Source organism: Glycine soja, chromosome 8 (assembly GCF_004193775.1).
Source record: "Glycine soja cultivar W05 chromosome 8, ASM419377v2, whole genome shotgun sequence".
In the NCBI taxonomy this organism is placed as follows: domain Eukaryota; kingdom Viridiplantae; phylum Streptophyta; class Magnoliopsida; order Fabales; family Fabaceae; genus Glycine; species Glycine soja.
In genome coordinates, this window is record NC_041009.1 from 23,005,388 (window position 1) to 23,024,270 (window position 18,883).

The 18,883-nt window shown below is 32.4% G+C and overlaps 2 protein-coding genes across 3 annotated transcripts; both read left to right on the plus strand.

Moving 5' to 3' along the window:
• Positions 1-6,266: 6,266 nt before the first annotated feature.
• On the plus strand, positions 6,267-6,686 carry LOC114424038. The gene has a single exon (XM_028390907.1). It carries the CDS (start codon positions 6,267-6,269, stop codon positions 6,684-6,686), a length of 420 nt encoding a protein of 139 aa, XP_028246708.1.
• A 5,578-nt stretch (positions 6,687-12,264) lies between these two features.
• Positions 12,265-18,188, plus strand: LOC114422800 (proline-rich receptor-like protein kinase PERK8). 2 transcript variants are annotated; one of them, XM_028389334.1, is made up of 9 exons: positions 12,265-12,714; positions 12,847-14,021; positions 14,361-14,771; positions 15,742-15,828; positions 16,161-16,231; positions 16,403-16,479; positions 16,770-16,917; positions 17,246-17,407; positions 17,515-18,188. In XM_028389334.1, the coding sequence occupies exons 2-9, from the start codon at positions 13,046-13,048 to the stop codon at positions 17,755-17,757; spliced, it is 2,175 nt and encodes a 724-aa protein (XP_028245135.1). In that variant the 5' UTR covers positions 12,265-12,714; positions 12,847-13,045; the 3' UTR covers positions 17,758-18,188. The 2 variants fall into 2 exon arrangements, with proteins under 2 accessions (XP_028245135.1, XP_028245134.1); XM_028389333.1 differs by having other exon boundaries at positions 12,265-14,021.
• The last annotated feature ends 695 nt before the right edge of the window (positions 18,189-18,883 follow it).

Consider the following 18,883-nt stretch of genomic DNA (forward strand, 5'->3'; position numbering starts at 1 on the left):
CTGCCACCAGCGCTTTGTACCAATGTGAGCCAGACACCCAACTCGCGTCAACGCACCGATTCTGATATGATTTTTTGTTCAAGCACAGTGTATATAAGTTATATGTTTTCTCTGTATTTCCTTTGCATTGATAACAGAGTATATCATTCTTAGTTATGTACCAATGTTTGCACAGTGTGGAATAAAAAATATAAAACTAGGCATTTTGATATTAATTGATGACATGTGTGGCTTGCTGATAATAATATGTGCAGATAGTCCTTAGTTATGTTCTTTTATATGAAGAGGTTGCTGAAAATATGATTTGAAAAATTGTTTTGTTACTATATATGCTTAAGATGGCCGTAAAAAAAGAATGTATCTCTATTGGTGTTTGAATACTCAAAATTTGATTATTTGATCACGACATTAGTTTGTTTTTGCGTTGAATTTCAATCTTAGGATTCATATATTTTGCTCAAGTATGTATTGTTCATCCTCAAGTGCTTTAGACATTAATAATTTGTTTATATAACATTCCAAGTATTACATAAATATTAGTCTTTGGTTACTTCTATGGTTATGTGTTTTGTTTGTGTTCTATTTTGGGTTCAAAACAAAGGTTATTGTATTATGTTTTGGGAGTCGGATACCAATCTTGCAATTGAAAAACAAGTGGATATTATTCCTTGATTCACAATGTTTATACTCTTATTTGAGTATCATTGATATACCATGTAGTCTATATTGACCCAGTAATTTTAAAGTTGATGATAAAACCTCTGTTCTGTTATGTTTTGAAAGTGGCATTCGAGCAATTTATGAGTGCTGTAGTTTTTTCAATGTCATTACATTTGTGTATTAGTTGGTTATTCTGTTTCAAATCAGCAATAAGCATAATTTAGATACACATTATATGCAATTTTGCAATGCTGCAGTGTTATCAATTTATAATATGAAATTTATAAGTGCTGCAATTTTATCAATTCATAATAGGTGTGTAGCGTACATATTTATTTCAGGCATTGAGCAACTGCCATTTATGCTGAAACAAAATTAGTGTCAATTTTGGTATAGGATTATATAACAATGTGCTTAAATGGTTATTTATGTCTCAACATTTAACAATGTGCACCCTTGAACTGTATGTGGAATTCAAAATTGATGAATCACGGTTAATCACCCTTAATAAGGAACTGGAAATGGTTCTTACCACTCTGCTAGGTAAGAATGTTTGAACGCCTGCATTGTACTGAATGCATTTGTATTTTCACTCATAGACACGATATTATTTTAGCATTAATGTTTTATGCATGCACTTTCTTTGGTAACCGCCTGATACCGACTGTCGATAAAGAAAACATTATGAACAGTAACTCCCAGACATGCTAATTTTAACAAAATGTTCTCTTCATTAGGCTATCTGTTTCAATTCATGGTGTGCGTAACTTTGTCTACACTGAACATGCAAAATAGGTGTGTGATGTCCATGCTTATGTGACGTTAAGAATAAACTGGTGTTCATCATGACTGCTAATTCAATGACAATTTTGTTATATCATTGTATAATAATCTACTTAAATAGATACTCAACATCAGGCTTGAATGTGAATTATGTCAGAATTAACAAATGAAGAGCACGAACAGTGCTGCAAAATGGCCAAGATCATGTTGAAGGTCATAGTTGCATCAGAGGCTATTTTAAACACCGTTAACGCCAAGGACCAGATCATCTTCATTTTGATTTAATTCACATATCATTTTTCAATTATTTTGTGCAACTAACCAACCTATTTGTCTCATTCTAATGTTTTATCTATTTCAAATGTTGATTTACGGTGAAGTTAGTAGGTTATTTGCTGTGAGGTGGAAAGACGTAGCATTTGCTTAATAAGGATGAAAATTTGCATACTGTTCTCTACAACTAAGATTTGGACAGACAAGCTATTATAGTAGGGTGGACAACACTGAGGGATTTCTATCACATGATCAGAGATCATCAAGTGTCGTTAACCCATTATGGTAAAAGTGTATTCTTTCTTACCATATTCAACAACAGTAGTTATCCAAAATCATTCCCAAGATGACTCTCATTATACCATCAAGTGTCAAATTCTGTCACTTTCAACGTGCTCTCACTCAGCACAAAATTACCTGTAGCAGCCTCGTAAGCAACATTCCAATTTACTTCTTCAGCTAGCAAATCTTTATCTCCCAAGTTTTAAATTTCATCTATTTCTCACATAACATTATTCTTAATATTAAGACGTTTCAAGCACCATGTATTATTTTCTTAAAGACAAAGGTTGAACTCATTTAAATTTGGAGGACATTGCAGAATGTCAGATTGTGTTCAATCACTGGAGAAAGACAACTAAAACTGGAGCTGCATGAAAATATTTTTGTGAATCCCAGTCCTTCAAAGCTGACATGAAAATTGTCTTTAAATTCCCTAATCCAACAGTTGACTATGTTTTATTTTGGCCATGTTTATGAATTAAATTCAACATTATTACAACTTGGAACATTATCCCTTTTAGTTGTGCTTTTGCTACAAACAATTTGTTGAATATTATCCTTTTGTTAATTACCATTTTTTTTATATAATAGTTGTTTTATTATGTCTTGATAATAAATTTTTTACAATATTAAAGTAACTTTTGTAAATTTTTGTAAATTGCACACTTATTTGTGTCTCAACCTTTTGTGATAAACAGTGTCTTTTACCCATATCATTCACATCTGTATTGTCAAATTGTATTTCTCAGTTTACCCGTGCGAACGCACGGGTTAATTACTAGTATTAAATATAAAGGGTACCAAAACCCGTATGCAAAGTTCATACTTGTATTACAAGGTTTTCATGCAAACTAAGTATAGGATTCGTGCATAGACCATTTTAGAAAAATAAATTTCCATCACCTTGGTTGTTAACCAGGAGCAAGACCTAAATTTTATAAGGTCCAGCATGTATTCAACATTTAAAATCTTTGTCTTTGAAGATAAATCAAGGCAAACCATACAGTCTCTGGCCCACCAAACTTTTCTTTCCCTATTAGACCATAACTATGTTGCATAAAATGATCTATGCTTTAATTTGCCATCACCATTAGAATCTCAAGCCAGTTATAGCATTGTTTCTAGATCGATGAAGAGAATGAAGGAACATGAAAACAGAAACTGACTTGTGGTTTCCTCCTCAAAATATTAAAACGGGGTAAGAAGTATATATCTATTACAAAGCATGAAGAAGATGACTTGTGGTTTCCTCCTCTTAATTACAAAATGGGTAAAAGCATCTCTGTTATCCAAGGTAATATTTCTTTTTCTCATACTATCGTCATTGGTTTGTATTCTGTACCACATCTTCTAGGCAAAAAAGTTGATACATTAGATGGTGTCTATATAAATTAATTCTTGAAAGTGTCAAAGTGTAATAAGTTTATTTTATCAAGTTATTAATATATAGAAAATAATTTTTTTCTCTTGAGAATTAATTAATGAGTTTGTATACAGATTTTTTTTTAAAACCAAAACAAAAAACAAATACTACTGAATACATATATTAACTAAAGAGTCATCCTATCTTATGGATCTCGAGTAAGAGTATGTACTTCAAAATAAAGCTATGTTAAAACTTCAATGAAGAGCTTATACCACATTTATATCTAATTTAATACGACCTAAATTAATCAAATGTCTTCTTTTTTTGGTAGAAAATTAATCAAATGTCCAATGTAATATTTAAAGATCGATCGTTCTAGACTAAAACACAAAACAAATTATCCTTTTCATAAACAACTTTTATAATAGCTATACTTTTTATATTGACTTTAAGAATATTTTGATATGGCTGGGAGAATTATTTTGGTTGATTAATGATTACTAAGACAATGCCTTAAATGTATATTTAAAAGAAATAATTATAAAAATAAATAATTTAGAGAGTGAAAAATTAAAAGCTTAACTTAAAATATGTATTTTAATTTATAATAAAAAATTGAACTTAATGTGATATTCCACAATCATTCATGGCAATTACGTGAGACAAATGGATCACACAACCCTAGTACTACGTACCATATAGCAATACGAAGTTACACCCCAGAGTATTTTGTATATACTTGCCCGAATGGCATTTCCAGTTTCTTTAAGTAGAACTATGGTCCCACCACTTCTCCATGCATTTATGTACCAAGATATTTTACGAAGGTTACATTAGGTGGAAGAAATAATAGTGATAGTCATGAATTTCTGTTAAAAATTAACAAATATGTATCATTATAGAAAAGTTTAAATCTTCATTAAAAAAGTATATAATCTTTTAGTAAAAACATCATTTTTATATTTTACAAATTTAATATTAAATTTGAATGAAAATGCACATGATCTGTGTATATATATAACCTTCAAAGTGAAAACTTATTAATAAGTTCCTTTAAAAGAAACTTACGAAAAAGTTTATTTATCAAGTTAATTATTAATTTATAGAAAATTTTATCTTTTAAAGACTAATCTGTATAGATGAAATTTTTAGGAACCAAAACAAAACAAATACTACAAACAGCTAGATTAACTAATGAATGATTTTGTTCCTCAAATGCGCGCGAATAATGTGAGAATATAACCATTAAAAATTTCAATGAAGAGTTTTACCAAATTATGATTATCGTACCTGACTTTACCTAAACTAATTAGATGGATAATGAGTGAATTTTTTTAAATTTAAAAAGTAATAACTTTAAAATAAATATTATTTAAAAAATATATAAAATTTAATTATTAAAATAAATAAAAAATATTTTTTTAAGCCGGAACAACTTAGACAAATATACTAAAAAAATAAAAAATTTATTTATTTTAGCAAATAAATTTAAATAAAGTTACTCAATATAATATTTAAATATGAACGGTTCTAGACTATAACAAAATTACAAAACAAGATATCCCTTTAATAAACAAATTCCTTTTATAAAAAAAAAGAATTCTATAATGGCTATATTCTTCATACATTTTAACGTCTTAATAGATTTTCATAGTAGATACCCTTAATATAGCAAACCCTTCATTGCTAACAACTCCAGCTAGCATGCATCTACCATCTTCTGTTTTCCTCCTAGTTCAACTTCATCGGTTTCTCATCATTCATTACTCATTAGTACTAGTATAACACTACCTCGGGAAGATGTTGAAGGGCCTCACAAAAGGAGTCACAAGTGCAGTTCAGCCCTCCATTCCAGTAACCGACATTCTTTCTCCCCAACAAACTCTCTTCTAGGTGCTACTAATATTGTCTCAGATGTTACCAAAACCATCACCTCTAACACTTCTGATATCGTCTCAAACGCCCTCTTAGAAACTTCTGACGCCATCTCAGAGGTCTCAAAGATTATCTCCCCAGACTCACTCTCTTATCCTTCCAAACTCATCTCCTCAAACCCACTTCACGAGGTTTCTAAGATTATCTCTAACACTGTCTCGGATGTTACTTCAGACACTCTTTCAGATACTTCAAACATTATCTTAGACGTCTCCAAAATCATCTCTTCAGACCCACTCTCAAGTGCTTCTAACATGATTATCTCCTCACGGGCTATCTCAAATGCTTCCAAATTCAACTCTTCAAACCCACTCTCAGGTGCACCAAAGACCAATCCCTCAGACACACTTTCAGATTATGCTTCCAAGATCATCTCAAACTCACTCCCAAATGCTTCTAAAATCAACTCCTCAAACCCACTCCAAATTGCTTCCAACATCACTGACACTGTCTCAGATGTCACCAACACCATCACTTCAAACACTTCTGATATCGTCACAAACACACTCTCAGAAACTTCCAACATCGTCTCTGACTCACTCACAAGTGCTTCCAAATTAATCAACCCCTTAAACTCACTCCGAACTATCTCATATGTTTCCAAAACCGTCGCCTCAAACACTTCTGATATCGTCTCAAACGCTCTCTCAGAAATTGTTGACACCATCTCAGACGTCTCCAACATCATCGTCTCCTCATCAAACTCACTCTCAGGTGGTACTGCTTCCTCCTCCTCAAACCCTCTCCAAATTGCTTCTGATAACATCTCAGACACCGTGTCAGGAATTTCCAACACTATCGAAGATGTCGCCAACATCTTCGTCCCAAACCCACTTCAGATTGCTTCAAAGATCGTCACTTCCAAGATAACTGGTAATGCTGCCAATAAATCCAAAATCAGTACCTAAAAAAACCACTCCAAAACGCTTCAAATACCATCTCAAACCCTTCTAATGCCGTTGATGTTATGAACAACCCAACAAAACTTGTTAAAACTGCCCTAGAGAATGCACTAAACGCAACCCTACTACTTTCACTCTTGGACTATGTTTTATCTCTTGCAACGTCGTTTCTTGGAAAGCTTAGAGAGTCCCCCACTCCAACGCAGCTACTTGGCCTGTTGATCACCCCTTTGTGGAACTTGCTTCGTGGTTTTGTGACACTAGGCCTCGTCATGCTCCTTCTTCTTGCGGGCATAGTCATCGCGCTTTTCATCCTTTTAATGCCGCTGTTGTTGATCGTGACGAGCCCCATATGGATACCAACTGCCATGGTTTTGTTGCTTGTTACTACATTGTTGTTGTTTGTGTGTGGATTCATTGTTGTGGTGGTGGCTATGGTGTTACGGGCTTTTCGCTCCTTCGGGAGTCACAACCCTTTGAGTTGAGTCCGTCAAGGTTACCTCATCTTCGGGGTTATGTGGCTCAACTTGCGTTTGTTTGTTAGGTTTTATGTTTCTTGTTTTTTTTTTCTTCCTGTTTTTTGCTTTTAATAATGATTGTGTTTTTTGGACATCTCGATGTTTCCGGAGAGGACATGGAACCAATCAATAATCTACTCTCAAAGATAAAAATAATATAAAAATAAAAGATGGATAAATGATAAATGTAACAGTTTCACAGTATGAGAAGATGTTAAGAAATAAGGAGTGTGCCGGGGGTATTTGTATTTTTTGGGTGTCTAAAAATATTACTCTTTTTATTATTCTAGAACTGTATTCAAGTCTAGTACTGTTAAATGTCTGTATTCAAGTCTAGTACTGTTAAATGTCTAATTATACGCGTGTGTGAGAAAAAGATAAGAAAAGTGTAAATGAAAATATTAATATATTCGCGATATACATGATGATTAAACCCTAAACAATTGATGTACATATATGGAGAGATGTGATATGGGTGTCATGTTCATGAAGAAAATAAATTACAATTTTTTTAAAAGTGGTTTTGACATATAAAAGATTCATCAGTGAAAAAAGTGAATTGAATGGTTTTTAATTATGTGAAAAGAATAGAGAGATCAAGAAAGACATTAGAGGAAAATATTAAAAAGGATATATATATATATATATATATATATATATATATTTTGAGGAATTTTGGTTTGTAACTAATTTGAATGATCGATATTATGTGATTCTTGTAATCATGTAATAAATTTTGTTTCTTATTTATTGGTAAATGTTAGTAACTATATGTTAGGTTAGTGGAAGGATTTAAATTTGTAACTTTCTTAATTATCACTTCAACTCTTGTGTTTCTCCTGTTGAGTGAGTTATGGTGAGAATTGATCTATGAGAAATCTTAGCAGAAAGTTATGGGATATGCTTTAATTGTAGTAATTATCTAATTATGGTAACTGCCTTAACTTGTGTATAGCTAAAAATATGCTTTGTGCGTGTATATATCATTCTATACCTAATGTAAAAAGATTGACTCAGAAATAATGATTCTTACCATATCAGTTTGACATCTCCCACCAACTACTATACCACCTTATAAGTCTCTGAATAAAACTTTTATTGTTACGTAATCAGTTGCACTACATGCATGTCTATTGATCTATATATACTTTTGTTATGTATAAAAAAATAAAAATACAAGTATTTAAATTGTATAATTATTGTATGGTGATAATTCATAAATGTTAGAAGACTATTCTAGTTTTTTTTAGACCAAGACTATTCTAGTTAGAGATGTCGTAAGTGTTTAATTTTTTTTTAATATTTAATTTTGAATATCTCTTGCATTATGCATAAACATATTTAAAAGTAAAATATATATAGTTATAGAATAAGCATTGATGCATATAAGGTATGAGATAGTTCAACCCTCTCTTTACTTTTAGATATGTTTGTGAATGGATGTTATCTCATAAGCTTTATTAACAAGTCTATCGTAAGGTAGTGCATAAAATTATATATTTAAAATAGAGGAGTAAGCTATCTCATACCTTATATGCATAAACATTTTTCAAGATCCACTCATTGGTACTATATACTCTTTGGTGGAGAACATCAAGCACTTACTAGAACTTTTTGTTAACATCTCAATCCCTTCAGCATATGTACAGGGAAGGGAAGTTTGTTGCGGACTTGCTGGCAAAGAAAGGGACCACACTGCAATTGTCCTTATATAAAAGAAAGTAAAGAGAGAAGTGAGCTATATCTCATGTCTTATATGGACGAGTGCTTATAACTTGATCTGAAACCTTTATTTAGTTTAATTTAAATATTTTCCACGAAATGAAAAAATAGAAATGGTTCACACGAACAAATCACTGCTTTAATTTTAGTTTTGTATTTGTTCCATTTTTTTTATTGACACTCCTTAAATTTTATTGGTTATATGTGGGTTAAGTTTGATGGATTGATTTGTTTAGCCCATTATAAAATTTTATTGGTTTTTACACCCTCTATATTTACGATTCACGTTTGACACCATTCTTTATTTATTTTTTAAAATTTCCTATTTTAATGCCCAAACTACAAATGAGCCTCACTTTTTAATCTCTAAACATATTGCAGAGATTTTCATATTTTACCTAATTAATGTTGTCAAAGCCACAAATCCACAAGTGGCTCATAATATGTATTATTATAATTTAATGATCCACATTATTATTTACTTTTTTTGACAGAATATTTTTTACATACTTAAATGTTAAGTTTGGGTTCTGAAGCGTCATGATGTTTGGCCCAAATAGAGTATTAATGGACTGAGCAGCCCAACGTACTAAAAAGAGGAAAGTCCCAATTTTTTTTTTCTCAATCTCGTTTTGCCTAGCTACTTTATTTTATTATTGATTTGCCTGACTAATCTCGTTTTTCTCAATCTCCTTTTTTCCTTAATTATGTAATTGATATTTTAATTATATTTTAAGGTTTAATTTGGTCTCTCAATTATTAAAAAGCTTAATTTGATTCCTCAATTTTTTAAAATAAAACAATTATACTTTTTCATTAGATGCACTAATTATTTGATGAAAATTAATATTTTTTGTATGGTTTGTTAACACAACTAATGTAAAATATTACATTTTTTAAAATAGGTTGTTAGATGTAGCATAAAGACGTCATTTTATATGCCTCGGTATGGATAAAGCTTGATGAAACTTAAAAATTTTAAAAATTGATTGGCAAACAATCGATATGATTGCTAATTAATGTAAAAGATATCGATCTTCATCAAAGAATTAACGGATGTGACGAAAAAGATAATTATTTCATTTTAAATAATTAGAGACTAAATTAAACCTTGAAATATAATTAAAGGATAAATTGAATAATTAATTCTAAACTGTTCTCACGTTCTCTCTCTTTGCCTCACGCTCACGCTAGTCTCTTTAATGATCTGATTCTTTCTAAAACTCACATCTCTAATCTTTTCACTTTCTTGATATCAATTCTATGTGACAGGGAGGGGCAAAATTTGCCCAGCTTTTCCACAACGTTAAAATGAGGGAGAAGAAAGTTTCTTTTCTTATTCTAATTTTAATCCAATAATGGAGAATTTCCCTCTCTCTTGATCCGTTGGATATATAATTTTTTAAGTGATAAATAAACTCGTTAAATCAGTAACTTTATTTAAGTGTGTAGTATTACTTATTACTTTTTCATTTACGTGTTTAGTGATTCTTATTGACGAAATATCAAACACGTTATTAATGCTTTTCTTTCTTTGATTTTTTTTTCTTTACATATTTTGAAAAGTTGGCAAAGAGAGCAAGTAAAGCATTATATTTTTTAATGGGACAGCAAGCAAACAAGCCATCTAATTAAAATATACTAGCTCAACAAACTGTAAACTTTGCTTTGAAGAATTATGTGCCTATAAACAACACTGATTGGACAACTTGATGTCATTGCATTTGTGATTTTGAGAACTATGATGACAATGGCAAGAATGAGATCCAAGAATCGAATACAATAATAGAATAAATAGAAGTTAGAATCAACCTCTGACTATTCCAACTAATGCTCTTGCTTTGCTTCTTCTTCACTTACTAGACTTTTATATTTAATGCCGACCATAACTCACAATCACAGCCAATCAGTGCAACATTCTCTATGCCACTACTCTCCAACTATAATAAAATCATTTTTGTAATAGTCTTTTTTTATTATTATTATTGTAGAGTAGAGTACTGCTTATTGTAATTTACTTTAATTCACTTATTTCCGAAATTTTATTTGGTTGCATGGGAGTGAGGATGACGATGTACTCACCTTATAATTAAAAAAAGAAAAAGAAACAACTTCTTTTGAAAATGAATTAAAATGCCAAAAGTATTCTTTTATCAAATGGGTTTTTTGGGGGTAAATTATAAATGATAAAGTTGCAATTATAATAAAAAAAATATAATTAAGAATTAGTTTCTTAGGAATCAGACTTCAATGGGAAATTGGAGTAGGGATTGACCCGAATAAAAGAAAACTTGGAGAGCTGTGATCAGAGAAAGAAATAAAACTCTTGTCATCAAGAAAATTCACTATGCAAAATTACACAGTGATTGTACTTATAACAGAGAATAATAAGCTGTTGTAACTGATTGATAATTAAACTCCTAATTGACTACAAGTACTCAAGCTAATAGCTAACCAATTGGCCCTTGATTCTGTTCTGCATATCTCCATTATTATTCTTAATTTGTTTATGATTATACACAAAAACTTTTTGAGATACTCTTAAAAAAAATTTAAGCCATCAAAAGAGACATGGCGATTTCTGCTGACGACAAAATATTATTCTTTAGAACCAACAAAGTGAAAAAAATCAAAGAGATAAGAGGAATAGAATGTCACGAAATATTTAACCAAAATAGCAAAGAATCTTTAAAAATACTGAAAATAGGAATTCACAACTGATAAATGGGAAATTTCGCCCAAAAAAGGAAACCACACACTGGTAGAGAATCTTCAACGAGAATTCTTACATGAATTATTTAATTTTTTTCACTGGAACCATAATTTGACATTATTTATATAGCCACCGTTATTTGTATAAATAATAATTACTTAATAAAGTTATACAATAAATAAAATATTTTTTAAGTATTATAGGACCTACAAAATTAAATTAATCATATACACCAACAATCTTAATATTAAAATAAATTTTATGAAAAATATTTAAAATTACAATTATGTTAATTATGTTTGATAAGACATTTCAGTTAAGTTAAAAAATTCATTTGATTATTTTATGAATAAATTTCTATTATTAGTTTCTATGTAACTTTTAGTGTTTTTTAAAACACTATTTAAAAGAAAATATAAAAATTAGTATTTTAAAAAAATATTACTTCAAATAGTATTTTAAAAAATATTAAAAGCCATTGAAAGGTTACTAAAAGAAATTTATTTGCCAAACCAGTAAATGAGTTTTTCAGCTAATAAAAAAATTAAATAATAACTTAAATATCTTTTCAAATATAAATTAAATTTAAGTGAAATTATAAAACTTCATACCATTATCATAAATAATCCATCTAAATAAATATGTATGATAGATCCTCTTAGAAATAACGAGCTTTTAACTTTTATTTTTTATTTAATGACTCACACCCGTTCTCGTTTAATTTCTAATAATTATTAATTAATACTACTAAAAGGTGTATTATAAAACCAGAAAGAGTGTATTAATGAATTAATACTTTTCATGTCAGCAAATTAACAATCAATAGAAAAAAAATACTAATAAGACACTTTTAAACATATTTTATTATTGGTTAATTTTTAAAAAATTTATAAAATCATAAATAAAACTTACTACTCCAATTTATTTTAAAAAAAGTATACTCAAATCATCTTGTTAGTGGGATTTTTTCTCAACAAAAAATAATTGACAAAGTGAAAAAAAAAAAATCAGAACCACATTCGTACCTCGAATTAAAAAAAAAAAGTAAAAACAAAAATTAAACCATATGTTGAATGATTGTTTGTCCCCAATTTTCAATTGGGACACGACCTTTTGCCATTGCCAGTGCATGTGAGTGAGAAGAAGGACTGTCACAAAGAGAGAGAGAGAGAGAGAGAGAGAGAGAGAGTGTGAAACAGTGCCTATTCTGAAAGTCGTCTCCACGTTCTCCTTTGCACATATTGTGGTGTGTGCTGTTCTGTGTGTGCCACTATTGTCATATTCCGCAAAATCAGCTTTTTCCTGTGGAGTTCTGCTCAACCTTCCTTTCTTTTGTACATGCAAACACCCTTTTTGCTGAAGGTTGCATGTTTAGTTCATTGGCGAGTTTTGGAGATCTGGGTATGATGCATTTTGGCTTCTCCAGTGTGTTAGAACAATGAGCCAATGCCAAATCTGGGTCATAATAATGCTTGAAGATTAGATGTTCCTTGATTTGCAAAAAGGTTTTGTTTGCATGAGCTGGGTTTCTTTTCCCCCACTGAATTTGGTTTTTGTCAGGTGTTGTACCCTACAAAATTAGTATTAGCTTTCTTGAAAGTAGTTTGTGGGTATTGACTTTTTGCTCTTTGCCAAAGTTAAGGTATACTTTTTTAAGGAATTGGGTTTGTCTTGGTGGTTGTGTTGTTTTAGGGAATTGAGCATTGCTTGTGGAATGTTTGATCTGAAAAATGTTAAGTTGATGCTTGATCTGGGGTGTTGTGATGATGTTTGATTCTGGGAAGAGATTGGAAATTGGAGTGTTTAGTGAGTGGTTTCATCAAAGAAGTGGAGATGGAAGTTTTTAATTTTAACTAGTACATTTTGTTCTTGAGGGAAGATTTGTGCAGTGATGACTTCAACAAACCCTTCCCCAAATGCTTCCCCTGTTGCAGTGCCTCCTGCACTTGGTGGTATTTTATCACCACCACCTTCTTCATCTTCTCCAACAAATTCATCCAAATCACCGTCACCTCCCAATTCTCCTCAGCCTAATCAAACACAAACACCCAATTCCCCTGCTCCTTCATCACCTTCAGCTCCACCTCCTTCTCCTCCTTCTCCTCCTCAGGCAGTGCCTGTAACCCCTCCTCCTTCCATATCACTCTCTCCACCACCAACTCTGCCCCCTCCTTCACCACCAGATTCTCCACCACCATTGCCACCAGCATCTCCCCCCTCACCACCAGCTACCACTGCCCCTCCTCCAGCTGAAACTCCACCTTCCCTTCCAAATTTGTCTCCACCATCTCCACCAGATGGTTCCCCTCCTCCTCAATCACCTCCCACAACAATTCCACCTCCTTCTCGACCGGTTTCGCCGTCTCCTCCTCCTCCAGCCAATGTTCCAAGGCCACCATCCACTAGTACTCCTCCACAGAAACAGAGTCCACCAAAAACTACTCCTTCACATGCATCCCCTCCATCAGTTTCTGAAAGTCCTCCTAAACCTCCTTCCTCTGATGTTCACCCACCATCCACATTGCCTTCAGACACTTCAGGATCTTCACCTCCAGCTACTTTGCCTGACCCTCCAACTAATACAACAGCTGCCCAGGGTCCCACGGTGTCGCTGCCGTCTCTTCCAACTGAAAAACCCACTGCTAGACCAACTAATGATGGTACTAACAGTATGTCTTCAAACAACACACCTTCACATTCAGGAGGGTTGAGCACTGGAGGATCTGTGGCTATTGGAATTGTAGTTGGTTTTACTGTCCTCAGCCTTGTTATGGCCGTGTGGTTTGTACAGAAGAAAAAGAAGAAGGGAACAGGATCAAGAGGTGGTTATGCTGCTGCTTCTCCATTTACCTCATCCCACAACTCAGGTATCCCATTATGTTATGTACTACCAACTATTAGAATTTAGGAATATATAATCTTGCTGGTTCTTGCATGTTGTTTGTTGTTAACCTTGATAATTTGTTATTGAGATAAATATCAAAGATTTTCCCAGTAGTGCTTAAACTTGGATTAGATAATCTCAGATATAATGGATTTTGGTTCCTGGATACTTCAAATTGAATCAGAGAAGTCCTGCAATTCTAGTTCTTAAAACTTTCATTAAAACCAGAAGTCCAATGTCAATGTATTAATCTCCATCAGCTACAACTTATCTGTAAATGGACACTGGAATAATTATTTTAAACATTGATATTCTCTTCTAGGTACATTATTCTTGAGGTCGCAGTCTCCAGCCAACTTTTTAGGTAGTGGTTCTGGTAGTGATTTTGTATATTCTCCATCAGAGCCTGGTGGAGTAAGTAGTTCAAGATCATGGTTCACATATGAAGAACTTATCCAAGCTACAAATGGGTTTTCAGCACAAAATTTGTTGGGAGAAGGTGGATTTGGCTGTGTTTATAAAGGTTTGCTCATAGATGGAAGAGAAGTAGCTGTGAAACAGCTCAAAGTTGGTGGTGGGCAAGGGGAACGTGAATTCAGGGCAGAAGTTGAGATTATTAGCCGAGTACATCATCGTCATCTGGTTTCTTTGGTTGGTTACTGTATATCCGAGCATCAGAGATTGCTTGTATATGACTATGTTCCCAACGATACTCTTCACTACCATCTCCATGGTAAGATAGATATCTCTGATTAAATAATTTGAATAAACAAAAATAATGAATTCATTACCAATTTACAAAACAAGCTATAAAACATATACACTGAGACCGGCACCTATCAATTTTTAAAAGGAGAATGAGTGTTTGACATCCCTTTTTAGAGAGGGGAAAATGAGGTGTGAATGTCTGATCATAATTTTATATATAAACTTCAACATTTACAAAATCTTGATATATGTCATACGTACCAATATTTGTTATTTATTTTGTAACCCCCTTCCAGAAAACATGGATCATCATTTCTGTTGACATTTTCTTTAAAAAAATCTTAATGAACCCCTCCAAGTAGATCTAGCCATGTACAATTACATGCTGAATCAAAAGAATTTACTAGATTGACAGTAGCACCCCTGCCTTATATTTATTTTTTATTTTTTTATAACAGAGCTATGCTTATTTGTTTTTAAATGTCCATGTCATGTCTATGCGACAATGCTGCATCCCACCATGCTAGAGCCAAAATAAAATGGACACATACTTGTGTTGGATGTGTCATTAGTGTGTTGTACTAGGGTTGTGCCAAACAAACAGGTGTTCAACAAACATGTTTGATATCTCCTTTTGATAAATCATGGAAGAAGTATCATTAATAAAGATCATTTATTTGTCTGATAACAAATGATTTGGACCCTTCTTTTTAAATTATTTTTAATTTTAATATTTCAGTGGTGAACTTCAAGAATATTGAAAAATTATGGACTATATATTTTATCAGTATTCACTAAGGTAATAGAAACACATAATTTATTGTTTGCCGTGAATTCATTATTGTCACCATTATTGTTGCACTTGAATTTACAATCCAAGTAGGTTGTTCAGTAAGTTCCCATCATTGTTATAAATCCATGTTTTAGGTTTAAGGACTTTATAGTTCATCTAAAATTTGATCTAAAACATGACCAGTAAATTTAAATTTTCGCAGGTGAAAATAGACCAGTTTTAGATTGGCCTACTAGAGTCAAGGTTGCTGCTGGTGCAGCTCGTGGAATAGCTTACTTGCATGAAGACTGTAAGTTTCTTCTTTTTCTTAGTATTCTCAACTCAAGTGTATAATTATCCACAGAAGACAGGCTGTTTCCATGGCACTACATGTTCCGTTTATGCTTGGAGGCATTCTTTTAAAATATATATTTTTCTTTAAACTAAGTACACTGGGATCTGTAGAAATTTTGCAACCACAATTGAGATGCTAAAAAGTAGCAACAGACATGATTGCATTATTGAATTTATTGTTGATTGCACATTCATATTGAATTACTTATGTTTTTACACTTTATCTTTTTGGTTTTTATAGCATATTACACTGTTTATCTTCTTATTTCTTTTTAACTAATTTATCAGGCCATCCACGCATTATTCATCGAGATATTAAGTCATCAAACATCCTGCTTGATCTCAACTATGAAGCTCGAGTAAGCTACTTTTATAATCTGTACCTCTGATGTGGAATACATTTTAAAATTTTTTATGAAGTCTGTTTAGTAAATTGATTCATGCTTAAATGCCAACTTGTGCTGCATTGGCGTCTTCAATTATTTTGTTTATCGACTTCATCTTATTTTTTGGTATGATTTGGTCATCAGGTTTCGGACTTTGGGCTTGCAAAATTGGCATTAGATTCAAATACACATGTAACTACACGTGTAATGGGAACCTTTGGGTAGGTTCTTTGTCTATGATGTAGCTTTAGTCACATAATTTAGTGTTTATTAATGGAATCCTATTATTACCCCTTCAATTTTATTATGTTTTCTGACTATCATCTAAATTTTGTTCCTCTGAAGTTGTATCTTGTATGGATATTATTTATTGATCTTTGATCTATTATGCCTTTTTTATGCCCTTTTTTGACATGTGAAACTTAAGAGTCTTTTGGATTTTGATATCACTCAAGTATGAACTGTTCCTATTCTGAGTATACCTAATGGGAATAATGGTCTGAATTGCCAGGTACATGGCACCAGAATATGCGACAAGTGGGAAACTTACTGAAAAATCTGATGTATATTCTTTTGGGGTTGTGCTGTTGGAACTAATTACAGGTCGGAAGCCGGTAGATGCATCTCAACCAATCGGTGATGAGAGCCTGGTTGAATGGGTGAGTCACAAATTTCCCCTAACATATGTTTGATTAGTAGTAGTTTAGTGAAGGATTCCTGTATTATTATTTGACGTGGCTTAGTAGGTTCAGATATTGTAAAACAACAAATCTTGTTTTCATCATTTAAAAATTCTGAAAACCGGAAACAAAATAAAAACAAAGTAATTGCGATTATCAGTGGAAACAGAGAATTTAAAATGTATAAACAGAGCACCCCCAAACACCACATTTTTTTCCTTGTTTTCTTTGAATCCCAAGGGAATGGAATCCCAAGCACATTAAAATTTAAATTGCTCATTTTAGTAATTTGAATACTTGTTTCCAGGCTCGGCCTCTGTTGACTGAAGCACTTGACAATGAGGACTTTGAAATTTTGGTGGATCCAAGATTGGGAAAGAACTACGATAGAAATGAAATGTTTCGGATGATTGAGGCTGCTGCAGCCTGTGTACGCCACTCGTCGGTGAAGAGACCACGCATGAGTCAGGTAATGCTATTCTCTGAACTAGAGCATGCCATGCAGGGCAGCATATATATTTGTTGTGATTTTAAAGATACTTATTGTGCATGCTTTGCTTCCCTCCCGGCTCCCAGGTGGTGAGAGCTTTGGATTCCTTAGATGAGTTTACAGATCTCAATAACGGAATGAAACCGGGGCAGAGTTCAGTGTTTGATTCTGCACAGCAATCTGCACAAATCAGAATGTTTAGGAGGATGGCTTTTGGGAGCCAAGATAGTTCCAGTTTCTTCAATGAGTCTCAGAGTAGCTGGAGGAGTAGGGATCACAACTCAAATACTATGTTCTCCCAAAATAAAACTGGGCCTTGGAACGTTTGAGTGACATGACTCACTCCCTCAACACAGACAGACATCTACCTGCCAATTCATTTCTTGTGATGTAAATCTCATTTTCCTAACATGATTTTGCTTGCTATTCTTTGTAAATTAGGCTATTTGTTACATAACGCAATGTATTTATTTCATGTATAATACCATGATCGATCTGAATTCAACACTGCCCTTGTAATCACAATTTATCCTTAGTTGGTACTTGCTTATGTGTATGTGGACACAGCACATCATGTTGAGGTTAACTCCTCTTTTACGTAGGGCTATACACAAAGTTGCCACTTGCCACCCAAGTCTGTATTTTTTCTTCTATAAGAAAAAAAAAGAAGTTTATGCCCAGGAATCAAGATCTGCAATGTAATATTCTCTTGAACATAAATATTTTTTAATATTAATATAGTAATATATTATCCAATTCATGCACAGTGAAAATTGTTCAAATTGACTTCTGATCGTTAATCTTTCCCCTTTTTTTTCTGGAACAAGGGCATTATTCGGTAATTCCATTTTTTTCTCTTTGTTTTTCTAATCAAACTTATTGCTTCATCATTGCACTGCACTACAACTTGTCAAACCTCAGATTTTCTTTCGCTTATTTTTTTTAATCTAATTTTGCATTTGGCAATAGTTAATGGGTGATGTGAATTGTTACTTAAACACTTTTAACTGTTTAAATTGAATTTAATGTAATTAACTTCTTACAGATATAATTTCTTTTCATTTATTTTGTTTTCTAACTTTTTTTTTATTTTCCAAAATCAATATATATCTATTGATATTTATGAGCTTTCGTTTAACTCGTGAGTCGTGAGTACTGCATTATGGGTAAAACGGAACGCAACAGTCGCATGACTGATTTTGCTATTGAATTTTCTTTGATACTTAAATTAAACACTCTGTTATGTGTCTTAAACCTGTTTGAGGTGTGTAGGTTAGCATGAAATTTGATTAAAAAATGAGGCCTCACTTTCTGGCTGTGGATAAGGATATCAATACAAAGATACTAGGCATTTTCTTTAGCCTCGGTTTTGGTCCCTCTCAAAATATATGGGTTTGGCACTTTAGCCTTAGCATGCACATGCTAGGAGTTTTATTACACTTGTTAATTCAGAAA